This window comes from Nyctereutes procyonoides, unplaced genomic scaffold (assembly GCF_905146905.1).
Source record: "Nyctereutes procyonoides isolate TBG_1078 unplaced genomic scaffold, NYPRO_anot_genome, whole genome shotgun sequence".
In the NCBI taxonomy this organism is placed as follows: Eukaryota; Metazoa; Chordata; class Mammalia; order Carnivora; family Canidae; genus Nyctereutes; species Nyctereutes procyonoides.
Window position 1 is genome coordinate 17,499,479 of NW_026575036.1, and position 13,342 is coordinate 17,512,820.

General features: G+C 36.4%; 1 protein-coding gene across 1 annotated transcript in view; it reads right to left on the reverse strand.

Moving 5' to 3' along the window:
- Positions 1–13,342, reverse strand: part of CPNE8 (copine 8) — a 216,348-nt gene that overhangs the window by 142,736 nt on the left and 60,270 nt on the right. Inside the window, exon 5 of the mRNA XM_055318917.1 lies at positions 7,510–7,549. Coding sequence (XP_055174892.1) covers positions 7,510–7,549 — 40 coding nt within the window. The remainder of the gene's footprint in view (positions 1–7,509; positions 7,550–13,342) is intronic.

Below are 13,342 nucleotides of genomic sequence, written 5' to 3' on the forward strand. Positions count from 1 at the left end.
TGAAAGTATATTACATAGAAAAATAAAGTTATTATTGAAAAGGCTTTTCAGTAGGTGATAATTTAGTAGAAATCTAAATAATGTGAGAAAAAGAACCATGTAACTATTTGGCATGAAAGAATTCCAGGTTGGAGAAAAAACAAAAACAAAGTCTCTGAGATAAGAATATACTTGGGGTGTTCAAGGAAAAGCAAGATGGCCAGTGGGGCTGGAGCAGAATGAGCATGGAAGAGAAGAGAAGGAGAGGAGGGAACCAGGGGCCCCTGAAGCACTGTGAATTCCATCATGAGTATAGAGAACCCACTGGAAAGTTTGAATTGGAAAGTGACATCTCCTGACCAGCTTCTAAAAATGATTAATTCTGCCTAATGTTCTTCCCCCCAATTTCTAAATGCTTCAGTTCACCAAAGTTTCTAGCTTTGGTTCTATTCTTCAAAATATTCCCAATTAAATTAATAAAAAACAATGATAATACTTTAATTTAAAATCTATCTATAGATTTTATCTATCTATAGATTAAAATCTATCTATAGATTCTCCATATTATATATATATATATAATTTTTTAAGATTCTATTTATTTATTCATGTTAGACACAGAGAGAGAGTGAGAGAGAGGCAGAGACACAGGCAGAGGGAGAAGCAGGCTCCATGCAGGGAGCCTGACATGGGACTCGATCCTGGGTCTCCAGGATCAGGCCCTGGGCTGAATGAAGGCGGCGCTAAACCGCTGAGCTGCCCGGGCTGCCCTATATATAATTTTTTAAGAAACTTTACTGAGTTCCAACTTTATAGGATGATGGTTCCCATAGCAATCTTTCTATTCTTCAGACATGGCCTAGTCAATATCTCCAATTGGATCCTTATTGGCATCTCAAACAACATAATCCCACCCTGATCACTGAGTTGTCTTTCTTCACTCCATCACTTCAATTTCTTCCTCCTCCATGTGCTCCTTGCAATAAATTAAACCATTTACCCAGTGGCTCTTGCCAATAACCTAAGAGTCACTCTAACTTCCTTTATGTTCTCACCAAACGTCCAATTCATCAGTAATCATATCACCAAAATCTATTTCTTAGCCCTTCAAGAGCTATACCCACGAAATACTGTTCATCTAGCTAAATTATAGCAGCCTTACAACTGGTATCTTTTGATTCATAGTCAGGGTTGTTCCCCAGGTGAAATCTGAAACTGGTCTCCAAACATGGAAAGCAAGGAAAGACTGAAGAAATGTCAGGCCACTCCAGACTAAGTAAGCAGCAAGTTTCATAAACAAAGGAACTAGCTTATGAGACTCATCTTGGGTAGCTGCAGGGTGAGTAGATCTCCACACCAGCCTACCAAAATCTTAAAACTTTTTTATAGAGGCCTTAATAGGGTTCAGTCATCTATTCAGTCCAGATGTTCTCAACAATACATGACCCTTTCAGGGCTATATCCTTGAAACAGGACAGTTAGTAGAACATACATTTCAAGGTCAGGAGAGGGAGGGATCAGGTCCAGCTCATGGGTCAACCCGCAGTCGTGTCTTCTCAATGACCTCCTCTAACAGTCTCCTTAATTCCAGTCTTGCTTCCCAACCCCATCCTCCACTTCAGCTGCCAATTGTTATTTAAATGTATATAAATCAGATTACATCATCATCCTCCGGTAAAATCCATTTTTTTAAAAAATGTTCTTTGTAAGCCATGGCCTACAAATGTTCACATCATCTGAATTCTATGTACTTTTTCAAACTATTTAATTCCACTCTCATAATTCACAGTGCTCTCTATATGATAGCTATCTTCCAGTCGCATCATCATTCCAAGTTCATTCTTTCTTTCTTTTTTTTTTTTAGATTTTATTTATTTATTCATGAGAGACACAGAGAGAGGCAGAGACATAGGCAGAGGGAGAAGCAGGCTCCATGCAGGAAGCCCCATGTGGGACTTGATCCCAGAACTCCAGGATCACGTCCTGAACCAAATGTAGACGCTCAACCTCTTAGCCACCCAGGTGTCCCTTCAAGTTCTTTCTTGACTCAAAGTCCTTGCACTGCTGTTCTTTTTTGCCCAGAATGTTCTCCCTCTAGATTTTCAGTAGTTCCTTCCTTCTCTTTCATAAGTATACCCAGGATGAGAACTGGTACAGAATATCCTGGATGAAAGAAACCAAAGCTTCTAACTAGTGGTCTTCATTAGTCACTCTCTCTCTGTATCAATAGCTTAGAAGTGTATAAAGAAGTAAGTTATCTTAATCATTTTGTATTTGTTTCTTTTAAATAAATTTGCCCACTCTACTTCCCCAATTCCAAAGTGTAAGCTGTTTTAGGACGGGGACCTAGTTTGTCTTATCCATTGCTGCATTCCTTGGCACTTGGAACACCACCTGAAATACATTTATTGCTTGCCTGATTTTATGAAAAATACATTAGAATTCAGTTCAATTATGTATGGATTAAACTGTTTTTTCTTCCATTGAAAAAAATCTTGCCCCACAAACAATTATCTTTCAAATGAAATTTTCAAATACAACTGATCTACTACATGTGGAAGCTTATATAGATGATACTTAGAAAATATATTTAAAAATATACACACCTTCACTGAAGGTGGCCAAAATAATCCAGTGAGCCATTAACATGTCTAAAACAAAGATTTTACTGGGTACCTTCTGAGAGTAACCAAATGAATAAATGCATTTTGGATTGCCTGGTGGGTATCAAAATTTAGTACACAAAGTACAGTTTGGATGTCATCTGGTCCAGAACACCAAGCAGAATCCTAGATTCACTAATTATGGGCCTGTTATTAATCTTTTCATTAATGATTTGGCTGGTGCAATTAAATTATGCAAATGAAAGTATGCTATGTAGTTCTGCTAATGATATTAAGATTAGTGGGTTCAACAGCAACTTAGGGAACAAAGCTAGAATTAAAAATGCCAGATTCTGTTCATAGGATCTAACACTTGAGGGGGATAGTATTTCAGTAATTTCCTTAGAGAATCGTAGAAAGGATAAATCCTGCAAAGGAAAATGTCCCTGGATTCCCTAAGTCACCTGGAGCATGTTTCTTCACTGAGAACTTTTCTACCACCAATAAAATCAGTTAAAAGCATACTGATTCTTTATCCACTCATCTCGTATTCATTTGCAATGTTAGAAATCTAAGGTAAAATTCTGTATTATATCTCCATTTTCTTATTCATTCTGAAAATATAAGAATTTGACCCAAGATCCTTAAGTACTGGAAATCAAATAAAGCCATCCTGAAAGGGGTTTCTGGCAAAATTATCAGAAATGAGAATGGGGGAAAAAAGATTTTCTTATTATTGACTCTAGGAATCTCTTGCTACTAAATCCCCTTAAGAAAGGTAAGGAGGAAAGACGATCCACTGGAAGAAAGACACTCTCTTCAATAAATGGTGCTGGGAAAATTGGACATCCACATGCAGAAGAATGAAACTGGACCACTCTCTTGCACCATACACAAAGATAAACTCAAAATAGATGAAAGATCTAAATGTGAGACAAGATTCCATCAAAATCCCAGAGGAGAACTCAGGCAACACCCTTTTTGAACTTGGCCACAGTAACCGGAGAAGGACAAACAGTGTATGTTCTCATTCATTTGGGGAATATGAATAATAGTGAAAGGGAATATAAGGGAAGGGAGAAGAAATGTGTGAGAAATATCAGAAAGGGAGACAGAACATAAAGACTCCTAACTCTGGGAAATGAACTAGGGGTGGTGGAGGGGGAGGAGGGCGGGGGGTGGGGGTGAATGGGTGACGGGCACTGAGGGGTACACTTGACGGGATGAGCACTGGGTGTTATTCTGTATGTTGGTAAATTGAACACCAATAAACATTAATTTATAAAATTAAAAAAAAAAAAAAAAGAAAGGTAAGTGCCTGCTCTCCACACGCAAGCCCATGCACTTAGCAGTCTCTCCTAAAAGGTTCCAGTTTTTATTTCACTTTCCGAATTTGGCAGGTAGACAACCACACTTTTAAACAATTGTATCCTCAGGGAGTAGACCTAGTTTGTTTATTGGCTCCTCTGATCTAAATGCCTCCTGAACTCTTTTTGGGTTGAATGAGTTATACGCTCTTCCACTCAAAATCTATACTTGGATGCTTTCAAATTAAGAAGGGCTCTTGTTTTCCATTTTGAACAGAAATTCAAGATAGTAATCTCTAACAATTCTTGTAACAATTCAAAAACACATTTCCTCCCTCTTCTGATACCTCATCCATTTATAAACCCAGGCACTTACTAATTTGTATTGCTTACTAAAGATATGTAAGAAATACAACACAGAGTAATATAAAGAATATACTAAAATGTAAGGAAATACAAGCATGGGAACTATAGGAAGCCATGCAACACCTTAGGAGAAGGTGATGAGAATCTGAATTAACTAACAGTAAGAAAGGAAAGAAGACAGAAGAGAAATAATACTTCATTAGAATGAACATGATTTGGTCATTCACAAGATGTGGTATGTGAGCCAGAAAGAGGTTAAGGATACAACCAAGTTTTCTAACTAAGTACACTATATTGATGATAATTCTTGCAATAGATAATACAAGCAGAGAACTGAAATGGAAAAGGCCATACATTTTTTTTTATATGTTTGCGTTTTAGGCTTTGGCAGAACATCTACCAGTCAGTATCTAACAAACAGAAACTTGCATTTGCTGAGGTACACAGAGGGACAGACACTTGGGAGTCATCAGGGTAAGGCATAGAAATGATTGAGATTTCCCAGGGAGAGCTGATACAGAGAGATGAGATGAAAACTGAAAACAGAACCAGGAGAAATACTAATAATAAGGAACAGGAAGAGGAAGAGAAACTTAAAAAAAAAAAAAAGATCAATAATGAGTAAACACAGAGGTAGAAAAAGAAGCAAGGGAGACATTTCTTCTTTTTTTTAAGATTAACTTATGTATTTGAGAGAAAGAGTGCACAGGAGGAGGGGTGTGTGTGGGAGGGGAGAGAGAGAGAGAGAGAGCAAGAGAGAAAAACAGACTCTTCACTGAGCTGTGAGCCCTATGAGGGGTTCAATCTCATGACCCTGAGATCATGACCTGGGCCAAATCAAGAGTTGGACGCTCAACCAACTGAGCCACACAGGTATTTTGGCAAGAGAGACATTTCTGGAGAGGTCAGAGGATAAGAGGATTTCAAGAACACAGCAGTCAACTTCGTCCAAAATAAAAGAGAGGTCAAAGTAGAAAGTGAAGAGAAGCCACAAAAATTTTTCTCTAACCTATGACAGAATAGTTCAAGCACAAATGAAAAATAGAACCCAGTAAAGCAAGATGGTAAAAACTTAGGCTGTTCTGAAAAGAACTGTGGTGATAAGAAGCTGGTAAAGAAGAGAACACGGAGATAAAGCAGGGTCAAGATATCAGGAGGAAGACATGAAATATATCTTATGGAAAATTATAAAAAGCTATTCTGCAGAAGAAAAAGATTTTAAAAGATATGTACACATCCAGGGCTCCTGTAGTACATAAAGTCGTATATAATAATAATTATGGATTTTTAAAGGAAAATATAATTAATCGTGTTTAGGGTACTTTCCTATCCCATATACTGCTCTTTGTCCTGAATGCAAGGCAACTACAATGGTAAAGACCACATCTTACCACCTTCACACTTACTCTCAATATATCCCACTTGATAGGAAAGTCCTGAACTACCCAGTCCTCTACCCAACTACCATGTCCTCTAAAGAGTAGTTTTAACTGAGAAACAGAAATTATATTCAGGGAGAGTGAACACTTGAAAATCTGTGTCCACTCAGGATTTAGGGAGTTCAATTGTGCACAAAAATGAATAATCAGACACTTGGTCTTTGGAGAGAAACAGAAGCTCAGAGAAGAATCGTAATGCAAATTCAGGGCCCTTCAGAGAGGGAAATTGAGAAAATAATTGTCTCACTCCCAATCCACATGCCTGTTTCCAGCTGGAGTTCCTCTAAGGGCAAGCTACACATCACATTTATGAGATGCTCCTAAATCTCTAATATTAACCACCTACATGTGAGATCAATGAAGGCATTTTCTTTCCTTGCAACAAAATTTTGACTACAAAATGGAATTCTTTCTCTGATCTTCCAGTGGAATTTGGAAAACTTCCAATACAAAGCTAAGCAAATAAGTTTTAAATGTACAACTACAATCCTGTAAGTCTTACGAAGAGCAAGAAGGTGGCATGGCAACTGAAATGAAATTTACATATGGAGAGTAATGAGCTTATTACACTATTTGTTTTCAATTTGTAGAAAAGTCAATTAGAACAACTATTCTTTGCTTCTTCAATGATTCTGCTCTATGCTTAACAACAGAAATAAATATTATAGCTTCCATACAATGAAGGAAAAGAACAGTATATTGTGATTTTTACCATCATTTTTACTAGTTTTCTAGTTTCCTCAAATCAGCCTCTTAGCTCGAAATAACCTCCCATGCATCCTCTCCACTTAATTATGACACCACCGCTCTCCAAATGACACTGGAATCATATCCATCTATTCTAGTCAAAAGGCTTAAAAAAATGGAGAAGTGAAAAATCTTACCTACCCTTACCCTCTGGGCACGACTAGGACTCCATCCAGTCTCTCAACCCCAGCAGCTGCCAATTCTACATCTACATAGAATTCCACTTGGAACCTAGTTAAACTCCTTTCAGAATGTTGTTTTCACTCCCCCTATATACCCTCCATTCAACCCTTCCTACTAGCTTGGTCTAATTCCATTCCCACAATCCAATAAACAAGCTGATCAGATCACAGGTGCTTGGGCAGAGAATCTCACTCTCATCTCTCCCTCCAGACCTCTACCTCCATATCTGCCTAGTTTTGATGCCCATGCTGCTCCTGAACCTGGAAATGTCCCTAGGGAACAGTTGTGGCCTTAGAAGTAGCATTCTACTCAGAGCACTGAATAGATGACGGGAAGATCAGGACCCAAAAGGAAAAAAAAAAGACACGGTAAGTGAACTTGAGGATGGACTCTATATGTCCATATTTCTCATACTATACCCTCACAAAATGACATGGTACCAGCATGAGGAGGTACATAGAAAATATTGTTGACCAAGTGGACCACAGCAGAATAGCAAATCACACAACCTACACCCAAGCACTTCTCAGTCTCTTAGAAGTGAAGCCACTCCAAATGACACGGGCTCACTATTTCATCTTACTTAACCTGATCCAATTCCAAACACTGCAGAACTGACAGCATTTCTTTTAAAAAGTATGTAAATAAATAATAAATAAGATTAATCCTTTTCACATACTGAGGTTATCTTTGCTTTAATAAGTTCCTCCAAATGTTATTCTAGGAGCCCTTAAAAATGTTATTTATTTTCTATGACGATTAGTACATGAACAGTTAGGGACATATACCTTTAATATTAATCTGCCAACACAAATATAAATCATGAATCATGAGATTGTAATTTATATTATGTAATCATCATAAAAACATAAAATATAAACTTACATGTTTGGATAAGTTGGGGCTCTTTGAATCAACATCATACCTAAAAGATTAAAATATAAAACTCAAATTATTTCCACAAAATAGAGCTACAGAAAAATATCAGAATTTCACCAAAAGAATGTAAACAATATAAATCAAATCAGTTATGAAAAACTAGCAAATTTAGAAGTGTCTTATAATCTGTTACATATAAAAAAAAATCTGTTACATATATGCCAATGGTCGAATTCACAATCTCTGGGTCCTTTTATTTCCACACCTAAGTAGAGGTCCTGATATTTTTAGTCATCAATTCTGCACTTGAAAAGAAAGTTTAAAACTTCTCTTTTGTACCATCATTTAAAAAGTTTAAGAATTAAAAATAAAATAAAATAAATAAAATAAAATAAAATAAATAAAATAAAAAATAAACAAAAAGAGCTTTCCCTTTGTGTGAATCAGCAGTATCCCAGTGCTGTTCAAAATTCCCCAACAACTGCAATTCCTCTCCACAGAATACCATTAAAAAATAAGCAAGTGTCATTTGTGTATATTCTAATTTTTATTTAGTATTTTAAATGCAACCATTAACTTTGAAATTTGGCGAAAGTAATGAGGCATTACCTTTCACCAATCACTGGAGTTAGGGAAGCCATGTTTGTTTTTTTTTACAGAAAGAGAAATGCATTCACGTAGGACTATTTCTATCCTGTTTTTGACCAGTTGGTACTGGAAATAAATGATTTCTTAGAAAGATCCTGGGAAAATATCACTCACTATCACTTGAGCTCCTCATTTTAAGGAATTTGTAGGAAGAGTAAGATCTCTAACAGCCAAAACAACCTCAAATCACTGAAGTCTTAAGTAGGGAAATATTTGTACCAGCTTCAGTGTTTGTCCCAAATCATATTCCTTTCACACGCCTTGTACATAGCTTCCTACCAAAATTCCACTGCCTTTTTTTAAGGTTAATTAATTAAAGTCTTCACTCTCACATAGCAAGAATGCTTTTACAAAGAAACAAAGCATCTCAATCAATAAAAGACAGAGTTCATAGAATGTACCAATGCTGGCCAGAAGTTCACTTACTTAATCCTTAGCAAAGTATATTTACCACAGACTGGCTTCAAAATTGTCCAATGCAAAAATACCTGCCTCAAAAGAATTACAAAATACTCTCCTTCCCATCAGGGCATTCTGATCATTCTGAACAGCTGTAACCTAGAATTTTCAATCGGCTAATTGCCAACATCTACTGAAAACCTACAGATGTTAGTACAAAAAAATATTTCTTATTCACAACAATTTTTTAAGAGTAAGATTGAAATTAGCAACTACAGCGTATCAAAGGTGAAAAATAACTGTGCTGGCTTCTCAAGAATCAGAAACTGCTTTCTATAAAGAGTCTACTGTGGACCGGGGAAAAATAACATGGTGTGTTCAGTTCTGTTAAAAGAAGCCAAAAGAAAAGGAGGTGATGTTTTCACCACAAAAAGTTTAAGTATCTTCAAATCTAATCCCCTTTCATTGCCTTTAACAAAGCTTTTTTTTTAATGCTAATATTTCAAAAATGTGCAATTTTACAGCATACTTCTAAGGGCTTTAGGTATGCATTGATTATAATCCATTTGAAATTACCATGAGTTTCCCTTTCATGCAATTTTCCTTCTAACTTTTCTAAAAGTATCAAGACTACTCTGGTCCTCACCTTCAGAGGACAGACATAAACACGACATTCTAAATACTTAAAATGAGTGTGTGTGTGTGTGTGTGTGTGTGTGTCTATGTGTATAAGTGCCATACTTTCATTAAGGAGGAGAGATTTCGTGGAAAGCAGGAAGGTAAGTAGTTTACCCCTAAGAGGGTGCATCTCACTGCCTAAATTTACCCATGTCAATTTTGTAAACTTGAAGCTGCTACTGAAATATTATTTTTTAAAAAGATTTTATTCATTTATTCATGAGAGACATGCAGAGAGAGACAGGGACACAGGCAGAGGGAGAAGCAGGCTCACTGCAGGCAGCCTGATGCAAAACTCCATCCCATGACCCAAGGACCAAGACCTGAGCTGAAGGCAGACGCTCAACCACAGAGCCAACCAGGTATCCCACTACTGAAATATTATTATTACCAAAGTACTAAATTGGTAGTAACTGATTTGGGTGGATCCCAAGGATCACGTTTTCAATTAGAAGTAAAGATATTGACCTATACCTCTGCAATTGGAACTAAGACTCCAAACTGAAAACCAAAGATGTTACATATCCCTTATGATTGGCTCAGAGGTGCTCAAGGATCACTCTCATGAGGGTCAGATCCTTCCCCACAAACTGACCCATAAAAGTGACAGGCTATTCCTACCTCTTGGGCAGCCAAGTGAAGGGGAGTTCCAAAATCTGAAGTGCCTGAAGAAGACAGCATCTGGTTTCCCAGTAAGATGCTGCTGGGCTACAGAACCTGCCTACAGGTACAGCCTGTGGCTACCAATAAAAGACAATGTCAGGTGACAGTCCTCAGAAATGCCTTTTGAGAACTGAGGAGCAAGCAGAGTGAGTGATCAGTGCGACCGTTAAGGTGTCGATTTTTCAGAAAATAAGAGATCCACATGTTCCCCTTCCGCTCATCTACCTTCCCCTCTTCCAGGCAAGTAGCTAAGACAATAGATTTGAGGGTAGAGGAGATGAAGTTTTGAAGTTTGAGATTAAAGTTTTAAAGAGAAGAGTACATTTGATAAACAAAATAAATGTTTCTAATAAACAAAAGTGCCTGAAAACTCTCAAAATTAGACCTTGACATTGTTAAGGGAGTCCTTAACCAATGGGGAAAACTAGAATTAACCATGTTGGGAAGAAATTTTTAAAAACTTACTTTCCTCAGTGTTGAGATGCTTCAAAAATAAAATACAATAACATTATACATTCCACAATTATCACCATTTGATTTATCAAGAAGGAAAATAATTTGCCAGGTAAGTTAGACCTACACTCATAACTATCTTATTGATGTTCCAGTCTAAGTGGAAAAACAGGAGTGAATAAAGTGTATCTCATTTCTCCTATTCTTCAGCTCATGCTGTTTAGTGATGTGACTACCCACACCTCTTGCTCAAAGCAATTTTTTTAAAAAGGTTTTATTTATTCATGAGAGACACAGAAAGAGAGAGTCAGAGCCACAGGCAGAGAGAGAAGCAGGCTCCACGCAGGGAGCCCGATGTGGGACTCGATCCCGGGTCTCCAGTATCATGCCCTGGGCTGAAGGCAGCGCTAAGCCGCTGAACCACCAGGCTGCCCTGCTCAAAGGTATTTTTGTGCAGCTGTTCTGTCAATAATAGTTTTCAGCTGTGAATAAAAAAGTGATTTATAGGTACCTATGCTATTATCAGTATGATAATTGTAACAATATAATAAATGCCAGAGTTTAGAATTTTATCTGCAATACATACACAGCATGATGACAGAGACCATATCTCTTAAACAAAGAAGTACACATCAAATCAAAAGGGCAGGAGAATTTTAAAATTCATAGTTGGTAAACTAATCAAGTATGTATCTCAGGCATATTACAGGAACAGTAATCATTACTATGGATTAATCAGAACTTATAGGAATTTGGTCAAGTTGTGACAGGAAGACATATTCATTCTGTCTCTCCCTCTCTTTCTCTGTCATTATAATTTTCTATCAGCACTGAAACTTAAATTAAAAAGGCTCCTGAAAACCATTTTTCAAATCCTCCATAATAGGTAATTCTTTATTTCATGTACTTTCACAGCTTGTTCTTAATTTTTTCTTTAGAATTTTATAAATCAATGGACAGATTAAATAAAACACATTTCTGAAAACCATTTATATCTATCTGTTGGCCAATTTAGACTACTGTATTCTTCAACACTGTTGTTCTCTCCAGGGGACATGTTATCAGAAATGCATTAGAATATTACTGTAGTTCTCTGGGAGGTGCAGGTTGGGGTTATGAATGATTTTATTGCCTACTTGATCCTTTTTTTATTTTCCAAATATCCTACAATGAATATTTTTCCTAGGAATAACACATTGCTTTTGCTAGGACAAAATTTAAAAACCAATTATATAATTAGGTATGCTAATGAATAAACAGATACACATAACTAGTGAACAAATACATTGTTTTCCACACCTATTTGGGTAGATATGCTGGAAAAATCACAAAGTTAAAAAAAAAAGAAGAAAAAGAAAACCTGCTCTCACAAGTTAAAGGTGTTTTGCGAGATATTCTGATACATGGTAAATCAAAAGGAATTAGTTAAAGTGATATCAAAAATACTACATGAACTCAGAGAATACTCTTGTTGCTTTTCTTGGTAATCTTCTCCAAGTATCCTTTCTCTGGCCCTAATTGTTTGAATTCTTCAGAGATGTTCTACTATTGAAATAAAGTTCTTTGAATCAAATTGCTGAAATTAACCAAATGCATTCAAAAGGCAAAATGATACATAATTCAATTTTGCAATATGCTTTCACATTTTGAACATTATACAATTTCTGAGAAAATTACTATAATTTTTAGAAGAAAAGAGAAAGCTGAAGAAGTTAAATCACACCAATTTACCTGCACTAATTTCTGTCACTTTATTTCTTCTTGTCACACTGAAATAATATAACATGCTCCCATTTCAATCAAACATAACAATTTCCTAGACAGTCTTACTTTTGTTTACTTAGATTAAATATATTCTAACGTATTATTATATTCAATGTGCAGCAGAATACTTTAAACATATACTTTCATCTGTATTAAATAACCAAGGCAAAAATAAAAATATTCCAGTTTAGATATTTTAAACTTCATAAAATTTTAGAAATTCGGGATTTGTAGCATTTAACTAGAAACTATTTTAGGCAAAATCTGATCCTTTGAACATATTACATTTTCTGAGCCTTGGTTTTCTCATTTACAAAAAATGGATTAAATCTACCTCAGAAACTTGTTGGATGGGTTCAAGTTATAATGTGTATATAACAAACTGTGAATAAGAGTAGTAGTATTACTAACAAAAATAACCTCTTTTTGTCTGTGCTTACAAAACGTACTAATTCTCAAACTCCATAAGCTTCTATAATAATTTTATCTCCTTTGTAAGTAACTGCAATATATGAGTAATGAACATATTAAACCATCTTATCATTCCTTCCTCCTGTGTTTCTGCCAGCAAATGTATTGAAGTTTTGTTTTCTTTTTTCTAATTGCCTGAAATACATACAGTGAAATTAAACAATATTATTGATTTATCATCAAATACTAGAGAAGTATGTGAAGTTCTAGCAATGCCCTAACTTCTCCCTCCCTTTAAGTGTTCCCTTGTTCATGCAAAGCAGACCTAGTAAGCTCACAAACATGACATAAGTATCAGGTGCCTCCCTCACCGAATACATTCTCATTTGGACTCACTAATTTGTCAGAGTGATTCTTGAAATGCTACCTATTCCAACAGGCATAATATTTGAAGACTAAATCAATCAAATATTTGATCGCTGTCATCCTTTTGAAAGCACCCTTCTTTGGAGCACCTGGGTGGCTCAGATGGTTTAAGCATCTGCCTTCAGCTGAGGTCCTGATCTCCAGATCCTGAGATCAAGCCTCATGTCAGGCTCCTGGCTTGGCAGGTAGCCTGCTTCTCCCTCTGCCTCTGCCTCTGCCTCTCCCCCTCCCTGCTCATTCTCTCTCTCTCTCTCTCTCTCTCTCTCTCTCTCTCTTCTCTGTCTCACCACCCCTCCCCTGTATCTGTCTCCAATGAATTAAAAAAAAATTCTTTAAAAAAAATGAAAGTACCCTCCTTTTTATTCCACTTGTGAAATTCTGTAACAGCCACAGTTAT